The sequence below is a fragment of the Euprymna scolopes genome, chromosome 32 (genome assembly GCF_053919585.1).
Source record: "Euprymna scolopes isolate OS-2025 chromosome 32, ASM5391958v1, whole genome shotgun sequence".
NCBI lineage: Eukaryota > Metazoa > Mollusca > Cephalopoda > Sepiida > Sepiolidae > Euprymna > Euprymna scolopes.
The window spans coordinates 1302475-1322161 of NC_136513.1; the positions used below are offsets into that span (position 1 = coordinate 1302475).

The 19687-nt window shown below is 29.9% G+C and overlaps 1 protein-coding gene across 1 annotated transcript in view; it reads right to left on the reverse strand.

Annotated features, from left to right (window-relative positions):
• Positions 1 to 454: 454 nt before the first annotated feature.
• The window catches only part of LOC145256095 (calmodulin-like), a 37732-nt gene continuing 18499 nt past the window's right edge, over positions 455 to 19687 (reverse strand). Inside the window, exons 2-5 of the mRNA XM_080114681.1 lie at positions 19518 to 19551; positions 10349 to 10492; positions 7024 to 7266; positions 455 to 977 (exon numbers count right to left, since the gene is read on the reverse strand). Coding sequence (XP_079970807.1) covers positions 946 to 977; positions 7024 to 7266; positions 10349 to 10492; positions 19518 to 19551 — 453 coding nt within the window. The 3' untranslated portion in view covers positions 455 to 945. The remainder of the gene's footprint in view (positions 978 to 7023; positions 7267 to 10348; positions 10493 to 19517; positions 19552 to 19687) is intronic.

Below are 19687 nucleotides of genomic sequence, written 5' to 3' on the forward strand. Positions count from 1 at the left end.
TTGCAGGGCTCTCTAGCCATTAGACCATGCGTAAATTGGAGGTTATTATTTAAGAAATATAACAGTATTGCATAACAGTTTATCATGTATTATCGAAGAGACAGATTTTATTATTATATATTTGTTAACAAATACATTTAGATCAATGGAACAGACGAAATTATTTGAGATATTATTATATACAAGTGTTCAATGGATTTCAACATATGTATTCTTTTTAAAATTACAAAAAATATATCTTAGTCTACATATTTTCCAAAGTAAAAAGATTATAACAATTAAGAACATCTTTGGTGTGATTACGTTTTATCAAACATAATAATGTTGTGATGTTGTTTTCAATTATTAAGCGTATGAATGCATAAATCATGCATGCTGAATTTATTTCGTGTATCAGAAAAAACGATTGTGTAAAGAATTTAATAATATAAATAAAAACACAAACCCCAAAAAATAACACCATATTTAGCATTTTATTTTCATCACTTTCAAACATATTTGTCATAAATTATGAAAATTGCTCCATACATACATACACACACCCATCCATACATCCATACATACATACATACATACATACATACATACATCCGTCCATCCATACATACATACCCACACATACATACACACATACATACATACATACATACATATATACTTATATACATATATGTATATATATGTATATATATAATTTGTATATAAGTAACATGGCCTAAACTGAATATTCTAGTTGATGATAAGCCATAATGCGGAGCATAATATATTTCCTTTTTACAAAAACATGTTCAACGTCCTTAAGTATGAGGTGACCTTTTCGTGGCAGTAATAACAAAGCAAACAAAACACATTAAAAAAAAAATATTATTGTATTTCTGTTTGCATTAGGGTGAATTGTGTGTGTTCCTTTGATTGTTGAAGCTAGCTGCAATCGGGGTCGCTGAATTATGTTGTGGAGGTCATCATCTTGACGAATTCTGCAAAGAGAAGAAATACAACAAGCTTTGAATTACAATAAGACGACGCATAAAAGAACAACGCTAGATAAGAAATAAAGAACGATGACACTTGATTGAACAAAAAGCTGGTTACTCTGATTGGCGGTCGGTTTCTTTCATAAATATCTAACGAGTCTTGATTTTGGAGACAATCCCATGATTAAACTACAAAGAATATATAGAGAAAAATGTGTTTCTATAGAGTCGTTTGTACCGATATACATATTGACCTCTTCTCTCTTATTATTCGTATATATATATATATATATATATATATATATATATATATATATATATATATATATATATATTTATTTATATATATATATATACATATATATATACATACATGTATATACACATATACACATATATATATATGTATGTATATATGTATATAAATGTATGTATATATATATGTATGTATATATATATGTGTGTGTATATATATATGTATATATATATGTATATATATGCATGTATATATATGTATGTATATATATGTATATATTTGTATATGTATGCATATATATATACGTCTCTGTATGTAAATATATGTATGCATACACATATATATGCATATATATATACATATATATATATGTTTATATCGTTATCCATTAGCACGAATTTCTGCGCTATAGGGATAATTATTTGGGCTGTAACTACAGTCGCATATCTATCTATCTATCTATCTATCTATCTCTATATTATTTCTTATATTCACATTATATTTTAATAGGGCCTAATATATGTGTAGAACTAGGCAGTAACCAATCCCTAAAGTAGAAACCCGATAAAGAGTTCTAAAAATGCACGTGTCAACATAAAGTTGTATTAATTCGGAAAGTTCATAGAAAAGAAAACTTAGTAAACCTTCGTGTAAAATATACTTCTATATTTGTTATGAAAACGTTACTCAGTAGGATAAAAAATACAATAAATCTTTTTGGTAACCGTAACACAAATCCCAAATATACCATCGAAATAAATTTTCAACAAGAGGAATTGTACTGTTAAAAGGCACAAACATTACAAAAAGTCAGTATCTTTTAAGGCAATGACTAATAACAATAATAATTATAGTGTTGACTAATTTTAATATTTTACTGGGCTTTCATGTTTGGTTAACTGTGCTAATATATATATATATATATATATATATATATATATATATATATATATATATATATATATATATATAGTAGAGATTTAGAAGGCAATCACAAAGCGAGGAATGAGATATATTCGGTGTTGATGAGAGAAAACGAAAACAAGTGACAATTTACAAATCAATAAGTACACACATATATGTCTATATATACATATATTAATTCAATTGCATTAAGTATAAATGTCTTACTTGCTGTGTCTGTGACATATCCATTATATTCTTCGCATTGTGATAGCCTTCTTAATTTCTACTACATACCTATCCCACACAATGCTTCAAGCAAACTACATATCAATTATATATATATATATGTGTGTGTGTGTGTGTGTGTGTGTGTGTGTGTGTGTGTGTGTGTGTGTGTGTGTGTGATCTCTATTTTCCTAAACTGTCAGTAGCGTACAATGCGATACATTTTGTGTACATAAATGGGGCTTAAAGTTTGGAAAATTTGTAATATTTGTAATTTCATATACCCCTCTTGGAGCAGCGAATTAGCCTGTGAGTTAAAACCGTAAACTGTTGCAAAAGATGTCGAGTTTCAATCTTAGTTTTAGGTAGTTGACCTTATTATACGGTAGTTGACCTTATAATAAGGTAGTTGATCTAATAATACTGGCCTTACCAGTCGAGTTTCTATCCTGGCTCCATGTATTTTAGTCTAGCCGCATTGAAGTGTTGTGCTACAGCGACACATTTTGTTTTTATATATGTATGTATATGTTTATATATATATATACATATATATAAATATAGCAGATATGTCTGGCATAGTAATATTAAGTTGGTAATGTATTCGTTCTTTAATTTCCTTAACTTATGTTTGTGTTTATTTTTATCAGCGAATCTCATATGTAACTTTTATACATAGGTACCTCCAAGACACGCTACAGTTTTTAGCCTCCTATATGTAACACTATGTAATTTAATTTGATATTATCATCCTAACATTTTTAATATTTAAAAAAAGAGGCTTAAAATAAGCTGCTAATATTTTACAGTATAAAACAAAAAGGAAAATTCGAGACAAAAAGCGTGTTTACATTATCGACGGTTTAAAGCAACGTTCATATATAGTGATGTTTTTGAAGCCTTAGACATACCCATGTTTAAACAATCTAGATAAAAATCAAATAATATTCATATTTTCATGCATTTATCGATATTTATTCATTATTAAATAAACTTACATAATTAAAGTAGGTGTTGTTAAATATAATAGAGGAAATTTCTGTAGGTGTTCTACCCCCTCCTTCATGTTACAAAAACTAAAAATTTCAACATTTTTTAAAGTTGAAAAGATCAAATAAATAAAAAAAATAGTTATTTGATTATGCATATGAAATCCTGTTATTCATTTCACTTACCTTAAAATTGTAAAAAAAATTGGACATAACATCAATATTAATGTGTTAAAAAAGCTTTTTCTTGATATTTTTTCTCGGTAATGTAATTATTTGAATTACAACAACAACAACAACAACAACAACAACAACAACAACACCACCAACAACAACAACAACAAATAAACAGAATTTTTAAATATAATTATTGTTAAAAAGCTTTAAATTGTATGAAGTTCAAATATTACGCGATATGACACTGTAACAGATTTCTATAATAAAATATTCATATAAGAGAATATACGATTATTCAGATATTAAAAATTGTAAATCCAAAAAGGCCTAAAAAATTGTTTTGATTTTATTATTATGCAAAGTTACCTTTAGATACATAAGAGCCAACAGAAGACGTAAAATTAAATTTATTTTATTAACTCGTTTGTGTAGTTCCTTAAAAAATCTATTTGTTTTACAAAAGATAAGTCTTATATTGTTTTTTAACCATAGAAAAAAAAACCGTTACTTCAATTAACAATTTTAATGCAAATGTCCATCTAGAGAAATTGACACAAACACATGAAATGATTGCGTTACTATTATTGTGTACAATGTTGACGTTTTACACATCGCCGTGGAGATAATTATTGATCCATAAACAAACACTTCAGATAAATAAAATGGCGAACAAAGTTACACGTGCATCATGAAACTACTCTCATTTAGGTTTAGATTAATAAATCTAAGATGTTATTTCCGATATTACGAGCTTAACAAGAACATAATCCTATTATCTATTTTGTTGAATATGTATGAGCGCATTACTTACTTACGGGTCACGTGAGCTGAGGGCATTTGAAAACGTATCAAAGAAAACGCGATTACCAATTATCCTAGTCCATGAAATCGAATATTAATAGCCTACTATACTTTTACTAATCTCTGCATTTGTGTAATCATTTTTAAACTACTAGTGCCAGAGATACAATTATAGGACGCACTCTCTCTTTCTTTATATATATATATATATATATATATATATATATATATATATATATATATATATATATATATATATGGTTAGATAGGGATGGCCAGATAGAGATCGGAGAACAGTTGATAGAGTAAAAAAAAGATAGAAATTAAGTAAAACTACAGAGTAAGGGTAAACTATACTCGAATGATCAAAAACATTTCATTGAAGGGCGGGTTGACATACGATCATCTAGCGACATTATTGGTTTATCCTGAAAGTGTTCTAACATGTATTCATTGAACAGATCTTGTCACACCCTTCTAATTATTAAATCTAAAGTTGTATAATAGAAAATTATTTGTCTGTATTTGGAGTAGAGAAGTGGCCGCGGACTCTGTTGAATATGTTAACTTTGGGTAAATAAGTTAAAAGCTATCTAAAACAGTGTCAGAGTCTTTTTTAGTTCGAACTGACTTTCGCGAACGTAACAGAACGTAATTACACGATCAAAATATGTAACTAATAAAATTGAATAATAAATTGCTCATAGGTAGAATCGTCTGTTATAGTCATCCAAACCGAACATAAAAACGGAGTAGTCGCGCAGTTTATGTTATTGTTTTTGTTATTGTTTTTAATTTTGTTTGTGATTTTCACGTGTAATGTAAGTAAATTCACGATATGGTTTCGTTGTAATAGTAATTTGTAAAAAATGATATGTTAGTTTCCAAAAATGTGTGTGGTTGTAAACAGTAATAAAAGAAGGTCATAGTAAGATTCGTCGGTTGGAGTCATCCAAACAGGAAGTAAAAACTCAGTAGTCTCGCAGTTTACGTCTTACGGAAGAAAGAAATGCAAAGCAATACAATCTATCATAATCGGTTTATTGTTTTTTTGTTTTTGTTTTTTCAGTGAAATGCAAGTAATTTCACGGTATCCTTCGAATAATAAATTGTAAATAAGAAATTTGCTTGTTTAATAATACGTTTTTAGTGGGAAGTACTAATAAATAAAGCTCATAGTTAGATTCCGCAGTTACAGTTGTCTGAACCGGAAGTAAAATCCGAGTGGTCAAGCAGTTTACGTTCGACGTAAAAAAAAAGAAAAAGAAAAAAGTTAATTGGACCGTAATTCATTGTTTCTTCTTTTATTATTGATTGCTATCAGCGACAATCGTAACCGATTATTAATGTAGCTATATAGGAAGGAAATAGATAAGAGAACTTGAATATTAAATTACTTGAAAAAATTAAATTGAATTTAGTAAGCACAGAAAGTAATAGAAATATGTCGGCAATTAAAAATAACATCTTTCATTTGAACTTGCCGATTTCTGTATGCGTTAAAAACGAGGATTTTTATGTCTTCATTCAACTATTATATTTATTTGAGTCATGCGATGCGGTCATTGTTTAGCATTGTCTGTGACTATGTAATTTCTCGTATACACACACACACATATATATATATATATATATATATATATATATATATATATATATATGTATGTATATAATAAATTCCACAGCCAAACAACGTCGCAGCCCACAAGAGCCATGACAGTCAAAGAACCGGAAGTCCAAGACTCGGTTTGCTTGATCTGTGTTGGTTGATTAATTTCTTGTGTGCAGGGCGTTTGCTCAGTTGGTAGAGTGCTTGCCTTGCATGCAAGAGGCTTGGGTTTCAAATCCTGAGTTCGGGTGTGTCTAACTGATGAGCCCAAATGAGGGCGAAACTCGAGTCTTGGACTTCCGGTTCTTTTACTGTCATGGCTCTTGTGGGCTACGACGTTGTTTGGCTGTGTAATTTATTATATACAATCTCTCACATTCTGAAAATAGTATATATATATAATCTTTGATATTGCTTTTAATCAGTCTAAAAGTAGCCAATGAACAAAATAATTTTCACATTTCACATACAAAAGTTAATCTTTTCTACCGGTCTTTGAATTTTCCACTCATATAGACAGCGATAACTTTCTGCAGTCAACTAGTTAAACTCCGTGTTTTTGCCTTAGTTGCAAATAAATGCGCAAACTGTGTTTAATGAAAACCTTTCAACAGCCCTTTAAATCGTCGTCACGTAGTTTCTTTTGCCCAACTGTGATTAAGCGATGAAGACACTTTAAACACAGCGTTTTCATTGAAAATAATTTTGTAAAATGAAGAATTCACTGCGTGTTCTCTCATCTTATCCCTTGTTATCTTACTCCCAATCTACGTTCGATAACAACTTATTTGCTGATTTTTAAAATGTTGTCTTGGATAATTGCCGAGTTTTTTTTCACTTGATCGTTTACCATCAATTGTATTTGTACGATCACATTTAACCTAAACAGTTATCTAACAGTTTCAAACAGAGAGAAATCGAAAGAAACGTTATGGAATCATTGCGTAGCTTGAACTCAGTTGTCACCATTGCTTCGAAAATTCAATTTTACATGTATATAAAGAAAGAAGTAATGGATCGGTTATACTTTTCATATGGATGTTGCGTTTCGTTCTAGTTATAGTAACCTTTTATTATAGTACTTACCTTCGTAATTTACTTGTCCGTCTCCATCAACATCAGCCTCCTGTATCATTTCATCGACTTCTTCATCTGTAAGTTTCTCACCAAGGGTAGTCATTACCTGGCGAAGCTCAGCGGCATCAATGTAACCGCTACCGTCCTTATCGAAAACTTTGAATGCTTCTCGAATCTCTTCCTCACTGTCTGTGTCTTTCAATTTCTTCGCCATCATCTCCACAAACTCTTGAAAGTCGATCGTTCCATTGCCTAGCAAACAAATAAATCCACTCCAATAACGTACATGAATCCAAAATAGATAAATATGGGAAAAATGTATAGTACATATAAAAACGGAGCGATGTTCTTAACATGTGCCCATTAATGCACTCATGTTACGATATAAAGTTTGTAAGGTTTTCAAACATTGTAGATGTGTATTGTGTGCATACATAACGCAAGGGATAATTGTGTTTATTCATAATACGCCTTAAATAAAAGCTTTCTAAAATATAAAAGTTTCAAGCATCACTGCAGCCGATACTAATTAATACTAATCATATATATATATATATATATATATATATATATATATATATATATATATATTTATTTACTGGATTTATACATTATAATGTATGACGACACAAGAATACTCTCTTATAAAGCATTCACTTCCACATTTCATATACATTTCCTTGCGAGTTTGACAAAATTAACTTGTTGAAGGTGGGAATTTTACTTAGATGAAACATTTGCTTTTTTGTAATTTTTGACATTCAAATAAATAAGTTCTAGATTTTATACAGAAAATACCGTCATCTTTAGCGAGTACAATGCTACTTCAGAACAAAAAACGACATTGACTAATGCAGATTTTCTTGCTGCAGTGACAAACCAATTTCCTGTTTAATAATACGTTGAATTTATTGATTAAAACTGTTTTACGATGATTACCGTTTTATACTAACTGCTCACAAGTTATAACCATTACCTTGAAGAGAAACGATAAACAGATTAATATTTTGTCAATTAAATTGTGAAGAATTTTATTAAATAAAATTGATATAATTTTATTATTTATAAGAACGGTTTATTAAAATCATTTAATGACATTTGATTTGAAGCCAACCACGTTGCAGCCTGTAATCAGCAGATTGAATTATCTAGTAAGAAAAAACTGTTCGTAGAAACTAATAAGTTTTTAAATGGATCATCAGATATAAAATTGTTGAAACATTATAACCAAGCTTATGTTTTTAAATAAACCTCTAGCCAATGTTTAAAAATATAAAGTGCAGATGATAAAATAGTTTTTAATATTTTCGTACACTCTCTGTTAAAAAAAATCTAATAAAAGTATCTATTAAAATAGTCACTTTTCTAGACAGAAGCACGATATTACATGACTTAAAATAGGATATTAAGTTGGTAATTGAAGTCATTATTAAAAAACTGGGCAGTTACTGAGCACAATACATTCTTTTACTTTTAAGTAGTCCTTCTAAAGTAATTACATTGCCCACTAATTTAATTGTAATATGCGTATATTCCCCAACAAATTCTTGCCAAACAGCTGGATCCGTCGAAGAATACTAAATGACCGGGTGTTTTATTAGTGCATACTGAAGCTATTGAATTTAACGATTTGTGACAGTTTTCCTTTGAAGAACGTGGGATGCGATGTTTCCGGCATTTCTGAATTATCTGCAATAATGTACTATTGAAATCCCCTTCACGATAACACCATATAGTTTGTATAGAATCTGAACAGATTGACATTATCGCAATAATTATTATTGGGCGGGTTGCCCAATAACATGCAATAGCATAGAAACTGTCTACATCAATTAGCAATGCTATTCGTCATTATCCAGAAGGGTAAAAGAGAATTTATGCCGTCATGAGGCTCGTCTCTCACTTTCTATCTCTCTCTTTGTGGAGCCTAGCATTGTTCTCCCTATTATTTAATAAAATGGCGCCAAAAATCAAAATGACAAAAAATGTACTAAAATAAGTTAAATGCTATTATTTGACAGTATTTTAACGAATTAATAAGGACAATAGCGAAAGATTATATTGATAACATATGAAGCAAATCACGTTCTCCATTTTTAATATGAGGATTGATTGCTTATATTATTTGTAATTTTCGAACTACTGTTCTCATTTTGGGTGTCATTTTCACCATGTTCTAGTCGTTACCAAACCGTTTTGGATTATTAAGGTGGAGTAATTAATACTGGCACGTTTATATAGAAATAAATAGGTTTTAGCTACTATAATGCTGCCCATCCATGAATGATGAAGCAAAAGGGTGCTATCCCGTGAAAGAAATCAACATTTTGTTTGAAATTTCAAATGTTTAATATATATATATATATATATATATATATATATATATATATATATATATATATATATATATATATATATATTGTTGAGGAAAATTGTCGGTTTTTCGCTTTATGTCACGATAATTCCCCACAAGATTATTTGTTGCGGGTTTGTATAATGATTATAAGATTCCATTGAAAGTGTGTAAGTTCTCATAATATATATATATATATATATATATATATATATATATATATATATATATATATATATATAATGAGAACAAACGAGAACAAATTCATTCGGACAGTGGGTGTGCTCACAAAAATAGAAATAATTACAAATATTAAAAATTTTAGCCAAATGGATAGTTCATAATTTTGTATTTTTGAAATTTCTACACACACACACGCATATATATATATATATATATATATATATATATATATATGTGTGTGTGTGTGTGTGTGTGTGTCTGTGTGTGTGTGTGTGTGTGTGGACGGTTGGTTTTACTTATTTCCCGACGGGAGTGATTTCTAGAAAGTTGCAGTTTCGGAATAGAAGTCGGCAAATAGCTCCTCAGCCAAGATTTAATTTTGCAATTCATGTTGCAGATATGCAACGTATGGCATGTTTTAGTTCATCTAAATATTTCTATTGCTTTTTTTAGTATACAATTGCTGATATAAAATTTCAAGTTACAAACTCTCGAAAGAAAAGCTCTAGTACACCCACTGATAGGTGCTTAGTACGGTAGATGCCTGCCGCTTTCATAAACCAAAACTGGACTAGTAATTACCTTGCTTAAACTTAAAACTACGGAATTATTATAGACATGAGTATTGCTAAAACACACACACACACATATATATATATATATATATATATATATATATATATATATATATATATATATATAACTACACATAGAAAAAAAGAGATAGATAGAGATAGCGAGATACAATGAGTGGGATAGAGAGTGATTGAGAATTAGATATCTGTTAGTTTTACTTACCGTCGCCATCGACTTCATTGATCATCTCTAATAATTCCTGCTGAGATGGATTTTGACCCAAAGATCTCATGACTGTTCCCAGTTCTTTGCAACTAATTGTGCCATCACCATCTTTATCGAACAACGAGAAAGCCTCTTTGAATTCTGTTAATAGAAAAAGAGAAAAATATATGCGGTATTTTTCAGAACCACAGAGACGACATTAGTCATTTATTACGTAAAAAACAACTTTTCAAAACTTTATAATATTTTTAGAAAATTTAATAATTTTCGACAAATCCCTTGCTATAAAGTAAACCTGTAAACCACTCATTGATTTACAGCTCTAAATTGAATAACTTATGTTGTAATTGGCTTAATCTTAATAAAGCACATATACTACTTAATAAATCATGTAAACAAGTGTATGATTTACTGTTTGTTTGCACAAAACTTCATTGGTTACTTTCATTTCTGTAAAAAATACTTCTTATAAATTCACCTGGAACCATAAGTCGTCCTTTGCTTATTATTTATGTCAAAAGAAAGCTATATTTATGATACTGTTATCCGGTCGGTATTTTTAAGTTAGCGCACGCGTATTAAATACATTCAGTTTGTAAGAAATATAGGGTACAATAATATTTATAATGTACTTAATACATGATGTAGTTAACAATTTTCAGGAATTCGGTGTTTACATAAAAAGTCTTAAGCGTAATAAGAGATTCGTTAGCATAGGGAAAATAAAATAAAAGGGATGACATAGTGTTTTAATATGAATCCACATACATAGAATCCGATTAATCCTTAATGTTGACAATTAAGGAGATCAGCAGCAAGTAGAATAGTGCAGGCATTATAGAATATATAAATCTGGCCTCCAAGAACACTATATATTCAAATTTAGGGAAATTTGGACATATCTGATTGGTTTTAAAATACAGCTGTTTTTTACAACAAATTGGCATAGCATTTTAATCAAAGGATAGTATTATAATCTTCAAAATCCTGGAAATTTGGATGAAGTTTCGTTGCATAGAACAATAGATATGAGTATGTCGATATTCAATTTGGCTACAGGTATATATATATATATATATATATATATATATATATATATATTTATACATATATATATACCCCAAATCTCCGGCTTTTAAAGAGGGGAGACAAAAATTTGCTTCTATGGTTTCAAATGAACTTGATTCCAAATATTTCTCATACCTTATATCTGACCTCTGTTTAGATTAGGTTCACTTAGGAATATCTCCAGCATCAAATCATCCTTATACCCTGTGAAATTTACATTATGAATTAAAAGCAAAACGTGAACATATAACATATGAGACGTATTTATACTTAAGTCTCCCCTTGCTGTTTTTTTCAGATCCTTTGAAAGCATAGTAGCAAGTTTAATCTCTCCTCTATTAAAGCAAGATGTTTTGGGGAAATATCAGATATTTTTTAACTGAGATGTAAAACCAGGAAAACATATTATGGCTGTAAATAAAAGGCCAAAAATTGCTCTGGATGATGGATAACCTCCTAAATGTTCGACTTAAAAGGCACATAACCAATTACACAATTCAGGTCAGTCGCTGAGATATGGCACGAAACTATACAAAATATGCTAGCTTTTTGAAGATTATAAGACTATTCCATGGTTAAAATTTTATTATAATTGGTAAAAAAGAACATATATATTTAAACATAGAAAATATGCTCAAATTTGCTTACATTTGTATATATACTTTCTTATTAGGCCAGCTTTAGTTTTTCTGTTTAAGAATGCATTTTGCTTAAGAATACTTTTGCTTGGGTTCTCCTCTCTGGTCTTGTAACCTTTGATTTTAAGATCTCACATTAAAGATACCATCCATCATACAGAGCATATGCTTTAGACTTTATTACAACCATAAAATGTTTTAATCATAACCATTTGTTTTCCTAGTTTTCCATATGAATTACAAAATATCTGTTTTCCCCCAAAGATCTGACCTTGATTAAGAAGGAAGAATAACACTTGCTGCTTATCTTTGGTTTTCATACATGAAGTAATTTTCACAGTGTATAAGAATTATTGTATACTGGACATATTTATAATCGTACCTTTTTCAAAAAGAGGTAAGATATAACATATGAGAAATATTTGGAATCAAGTCTTCCGTTTGCTAGTATTTCAGATCATTTGAAACCATAGCAGTAAATGTTTGTCTGCCCTCCTGCAAAGACAGAGGTTTTTGGGATATATATATATATATATATATGTATATATATACATACCCAAAATAACATACACATATATATGCTCATACATACACATGCATATATATACATATATATATATATATATATATATATATATATATATATATATATATTCAAATAGATAGATAGATATAATTAGCAACTATTGCATTTATGCTACACAGAGTCTTCAGTGTTTCGTCCATGTAGAACACCATCAGGCTAGAATGCACACACGCACACACACACCTACACACACATACACACACACACACACACACACATATATATATATATATATATCTGTGCTAGATTAATAACAATTTTACAAAGTATACACACAATTTAAAGATCGGAACGGTGTTGCAGCATGTTCTGTTTCGAAGTTAAATATGAAGATATATGGATAAAGAGGCTTGTGCCCACTATCTAAATTGCCATTTTGATTAAAATCCATTATATGATTTTTACTTTAAACCCTAATAATATTAAAACCTTCTTTTATTCCAAACATTAATAATATCAAGTTTTCTTAAAAAGAGAGTGATGTTTTATATAGCTATACTTCAAATCGGATATAATATGTAGATTTAGAGCATAATTTTAGTTAAGATCTTGTATATGGAATTTTAATTTACTAACGCAGAAACCTATCTTTATTTGCATAAAATGCTCTTAAAACTGATGTATGTATATATAATATCTGGACGAAGAATTCAAATACCTCACAAACATTTTGAAAACCTTGCAATAGCCGACATATTTCATATTGAATGCTAAAAGAAAAGCCACACAAATATTTTCCAGAATAAATAATAATAAAAAATCATACACACCAGACCTTTCTCCCATAAACATACATCTTCTTTTACCTACACACACCAATAATACAATAATCTATAACACACTAAACAAACTCAAATTCCTATCGTTCAAACCACATCACTAACCATAAAACATATATTAAAAACTACGAAACATCTCTATAACAAACCAGTTTCCGATGGAGGTATATACACTATTCCTTGCCATAACTGCCATCATAAATACGTTGGTGAAACTCAGCGTAAATTGGAAAAAAGTCTCAATGAACATAAAAGAGATATAAAAAATAACAATTCTCTAAGTGCATTATTCTCTCATTCATTGCAACATAACCACACCTTTGACTTTAAACAAGCAAAAGTAGTTAAATTTATTTCAAACAAACCACGCCGGAGACTTCTTGAATCTGCACTTATCGCAATTTAAAGACCTATTAAACAACGTGGAGGTTTCTATAACATAGCGCCCTTAATGAGTAAACTTTTATTAAAAGAATATTATTTAACTGTAGACACAGGTTAACTTTCTCACACCAATCAAACACCCCCTGTAATAATTAACACATAATCTCAATCAATAAATTACATAAAAACACACTCATTTCATTCCTGTTACAAACTTATATTTGAATTTCAACAGATATATCTTTTTTCCCAATAAGAATATTAACTTGCGTTCATAGTTTTAAAATTACATTAACGATTATATGACGTCACTAAAATTTCCTTCTCTTTAACAGCGCCAGCCTTCCACCTCCTTTTTGAATTTCCAACGTCTTTTTTTCCGTTTCTCTAAAATAGAACTGCGTCACACTGTGCACGTGAAACATTTTCAAATATTTTGTACTGGTATTTTTTGTTTCTTAATCTCATTCATCCAGAGGAAGTCTCGAAATAAAGACGAAACGTTGATGAACACATAATACGGTTTGTTCCTTTTTATTTTCTCTATTTTGTCGGAATACTATTTCCATCATTTTTATCATCTCTCTCTCTCTCTCTCTCTCTCTCTCTCTCTCTCTCTATATATATATATATATATATATATATATATATATATATATATATACAAATAGTGTTCTTGATACAAACATTATTGGTTACTGGTAATAATTGTATGAAACATTTTTGGATACCGATAATAATTGCATGGATAAACATAATATAAATGTTCATTCATCGACCAAGTTTTGATAAACAATGGGTCTAGGAAGATTTACACTATAGGAACTAAAGCTATACAAACATAATATATATATATATATATATATATATATATATATATATATATATATATATAAAGCTGAACGTCTCTGTGTGTTTCTGGTCACGAATAGGCTCCTTTATTGTTGACTATTATAGAAAACTGACCACATATAATGATAGAAGATGTATCGAGACACAGGAATAGGTATGTTTGATCTGGCATAATGATGATTCATTAAAGTGTTGGGGTCTGCGTACGGGCCTGGTCCACAAAGCAGTGAAATAAAAAAAATTTAAACAAAAAACGTTTACAAGTGTTTTTTATGTAGATGTACACAAGAATACTTTGATAAGTATGTTTTAACTTAAATAAAGTTAAAACATACTTATCAAAGTATTCTTGTGTACATCTACATAAAAAACACTTGTAAACGTTTTTTGTTTAAATTTTTTTTATTTCACTGCTTTGTGGACCAGGCCCGTACGCAGACCCCAACACTTTAATGAATCATCATTATGCCAGATCAAACATACCTATTCCTGTGTCTCGATACATCTTCTATCATTATATGTAGTCAGTTTTCTATAATAGTCAACAAAAAAGGAGCCTATTCGTGACCAGACACACACACAGACGTTCAGCTCTGGAATGGTATAATAAAATTGTGGGGTCTGCGTTCGCGCTGGCTTCCATAGAATGAAAATAGGCATACCCTTTTATAAAAACTTTCATATCTATCTGCGTAAGTATAATTTGATAATTATGTTTTAGTTTGAAGAAATGTGGTATAATAAAATTATGGGGTGCTCGTTCGCGCCTGACCTCCATAGAATGGAAATATGTCACAACATTTTAGAAGGTCTTTTAATATAGATCCACAGAATATTGTGATAAGTGTTTCAGTGTGAACAGGTATGGTATAATAAATTACGAGGGTTATCTATTTTATTTTTACTTTTATCATATTTTGCTTTGGTTTTGATACTCCAAATTCGAAGCTATCTCTTTACAACCCTTCCTTTTCATAACCTATCATACTTTCATAAATCAGAGCCCCTTTTCTGTAGGCTGTTTTTGCACCCAGTCAACGATGGGTACTTTTGCTAGTATATATATGTATATATATATATATATATATATATATATATATATATATATATATATATATATATATATATATATATACTAAAAGTTATGTGTGCGTCACCGTGTATGTGAACGATTTGATGTACACACAAACGAGTATTCTTAGTTAAGCGTAAAGTGGGCAATGGAGAAGGAAAAAAAACTTCTTGAAATGAATTCCTTGATGATTTTACAGATTTTTCACTAACAATGCGCATGTATTTTTGACACACGCTTTGCAGCATTGTGTAAATTCCAGAGATATTTAATAAACGATGTAAATGAACAAATAATATTTACAGTTTTATTTCCTTAAATTATAATAATATAACACATCATGTTTCACATATAGTAAAATAAATAATTGTAAACTAATATTATCTGTAATATATTTATTTACACCAACGCTTATATCTGAAAACATGCCGGTCGCTGAAACACGAGGATTTGACTTAATTAATTGAAACAAATTTGTACTTATTTAACAATTTTAACATGTCGATTAGACTACTTGCATATCTCACTGTTTTTTTTTTAATAACATCTTCACTATTATATTATCTGTTTAATTTATTTTTACGTTACGGAATGGAGAATATCAATTAAAATATTAGTGTTTTATGTTTTTATATATTTCAATTATGTTATGACCTTACAGATAACTGCATCTAGTGACTAAAAATGGCCCGAAGTATACAAGTTCTTCCTTTGATTCTTTGACGATTTTACACCCGTTAAACGCATTTAAATGGACTATCTACTAGACACACCAATATTCTTAACACAACAATATTGACTTTTTATATACATATGTATATATATATATATATATATATATATACACATATATTTATATGTATATATATATATATTGTATTTAGTAAATTGAAAATTAACTAATTTAAAATAAAAATAATTAAAGACATTTTATTCAAAATACTTTTTACAAAATTAAATAAAACAGTAGGCAGTAATTCGTAAACAAGTTAGCATTTTTATAATTAAATAATAGGTGAGAGAATCGCATTACTTCTTTGCCTTCCAAGAGTTTAATATGTTTAAGCGGATTTTAAACTGCCGCAAATAATAATAATAATAATAATAATAATAATAATAATAATAACAATAATAATAACAATAATAATAATAATAACAACAACAACAATAATAATAATAATAATAATAATAATAATAATAATAATAATAACAGAAACTTTATAAAATGTGTAATCACATGGGCAATGCCACTAGTAAGATACCCCAGCGCGTTTATAAGGTGGACAAAAAACTGAGACATCTTGACCAGAAGACAATAAAACATATGAGTATGCATACTGTACTACAGCCAAAGGACTATAGTCTTGGTATAAAGGAAGCGTAGAAGGGCAGATCTAGTTTGTACAGAAAAATTTGTGAATGACAAAAAGTCAAAAAATTTATCATACAGAAAACCGAAAGCATAATTATCGCAGCAAAAAGTAAATAATATAAAACAAAAGACAGTAGATAAAACAGGAAAAAGAAAAATGGAAAGAGAACCAGCTACACAGACAATTTATAAAGATAAGAAATACTGATACTAATGGAACCTTTGGACACGGGTAAGAAAAGAAAAGCTAAACTATATTTCTAAAAACAGTCGCACAACATAACGCGAAAAGACCCACCCATAGCAAAAAAAAAAGAGCTACAAAAACAACATAAAACAGCAAATGCAGATTTTGTGGACAAAGATACGAAACAATGAACCACATTATAAGGGAATACAGGAAGCTAGTTCGAGGAGAGTGAAAGAACAGACACTGGGAATTATGCAATCAACTGCATCTTGATAACCCAGACAAATGTTAGTAGCACAAACCGGCAGCAATAGTTGAAAACGAAAGTCATAAAATCCCACTGGACATGGATGAACAAACAGATAAACTCAGCAAAGCAGGCGGAATTTATGGCATAATAGTTAAGAAAAAGTAAACGTCTTGTCAGATCTTAGGTTTGTCTTTTTCAGCAGACCAAAGAGATAATATCAATTAGACGAAGCAACCGAGCAAATTCACGAAACTGGCCATAGAGCTGAAAGAGATATGAAGGATGAAGAAAGTAAAAATAACACCAATAATTGTAGGAGATACAGAAAAATTCCGAAATAAAAAAATGCTAGAGATTAGAATAAGAGGGATAAATGAAAATATACAATAGATAACAATACTAAAAACGACTGAAATTTTACAAAAAAACAAACATTGAATGCAGAAACTAATACACGTGCCCTACACACGCTAAACGGGCAGATAAAACAAACTAAAACAAAAGTAAAACCGTGAAACAAAAACACGAAGAAACTCAGCATAGAAGGGAAGAAAACTGAAGCCGTATTTTGTAAGTTAACCTGTCTCCCCGAAAAAAGTATCGGCATCAAAACAGACACCACCCGAAATAGTCGTCACGGATCAAAGAGTACAAAAAGTATAAATAAACGCGGGTGAGAAAACACTTGGCAGACCTCTACTGGATGAGTGCGAAGAAGACGTGAATCTTATGAGGCCTATTTTCATCCAAATGTCAGTGATGATAAATGATCAATGCCAGCGAAATATCAATGGAAAGCGGCTGTTTCCATGATGCAAATTTACTCCGTAAAGGTTATCAAAAAGAGGTAGAGAGTTCTGAAACTTTTAGGAAGCTTGTTGATTCCAGGAAACACAATAGGTTGTTGTCAGTAAGTAATATCTATGACGGCCTATGTAGAGTCTCTATGTACGAAGGAAGAGAGCAACTACGAAAGAAATCATTTTGCCAAATGGGGAAGGATCAAGAGAACCTGATGCAGAAGGTTTCAAGTACCTAGGGTGCTTAAACCTACCATTTTGCTCTGTAATTAAATGAAAGAAAATGGAAAAGAACTGTATATAGAGAGATTCACACTGCAACTCAAATCTCGATTGTTCACGATTCATTGGCTGTTGTAATTCGGTACAGTGCAGCTTTTGTAGCATGCCCACAAGAGGAAATGATACAGCTGACCAGAGACACACGGAAATAATTAGTAAAGTAGTAATCACTACACGCTAATTCTAATGTACACAGGCTCTATATTATAAGGAAGAAAGGAAGAAGATGACTTCTCAGAATTAGAAAATGCCTCGATTACTTGGCTAACAATCATTAAGTATTACGTGCAACAGTGGCGAAAAGGGAAGAGCAAGATAAAGAATTGTTGGAAGATAAGCAACAGAACAAGGAAATAATCGAATGAAAAAATTTACTGAGTTGAAAAATGGAACTTCACGGTCAATTTGAGCGAGATATTAAGGCACAGATATGCCAGGATAATTAGAATTTTCTGCCTAAAGTGACTTAAAAGAGTAATAAAAAAGCTTATATTTGCTACTCAGGAGCAGGCACTAAATACAAATGCAATCAATAAAATATCTACGCGGATTTTATTTCAAACATAATTTGATGACAGTTTGTGTGGTTTGTTGTTACCAAGTGTTACATATAACACTGCTTATTATTTCAAATATAGCTCTTCCACTAATTCTTCCTAATATTATTCGCCCAGTGACAGACATTGCATGTTTTTTAGGGTTGCGTGTAGTGTTTAAAATCGATTGAGCTGGTTGCATCTATAGTGGTTGCTTTGTAAAAACCACTTAACTAATGTTTGTGTAATCTGGCGAACAAATGCATGTGTGAACAAAATATGGCCGCCCCTTTTATTTGTATGGATCTAATAAAAACGTTGACTATGACATTATATTAGAAACAAAATACTACTTACCAGCAATTTGTTCGTCACTCAAATCTGCGGCAGCCTGAAAAAAGAATTAAGAAAACAATATTTGACGGTAAATAAAATATATAATTTTATTCAACGTAAGTACTATATAAAATTTGTATAACATTACATATGAAGCGTTTAAAAAAGGCACGCACTTCAGTTAGAATGGT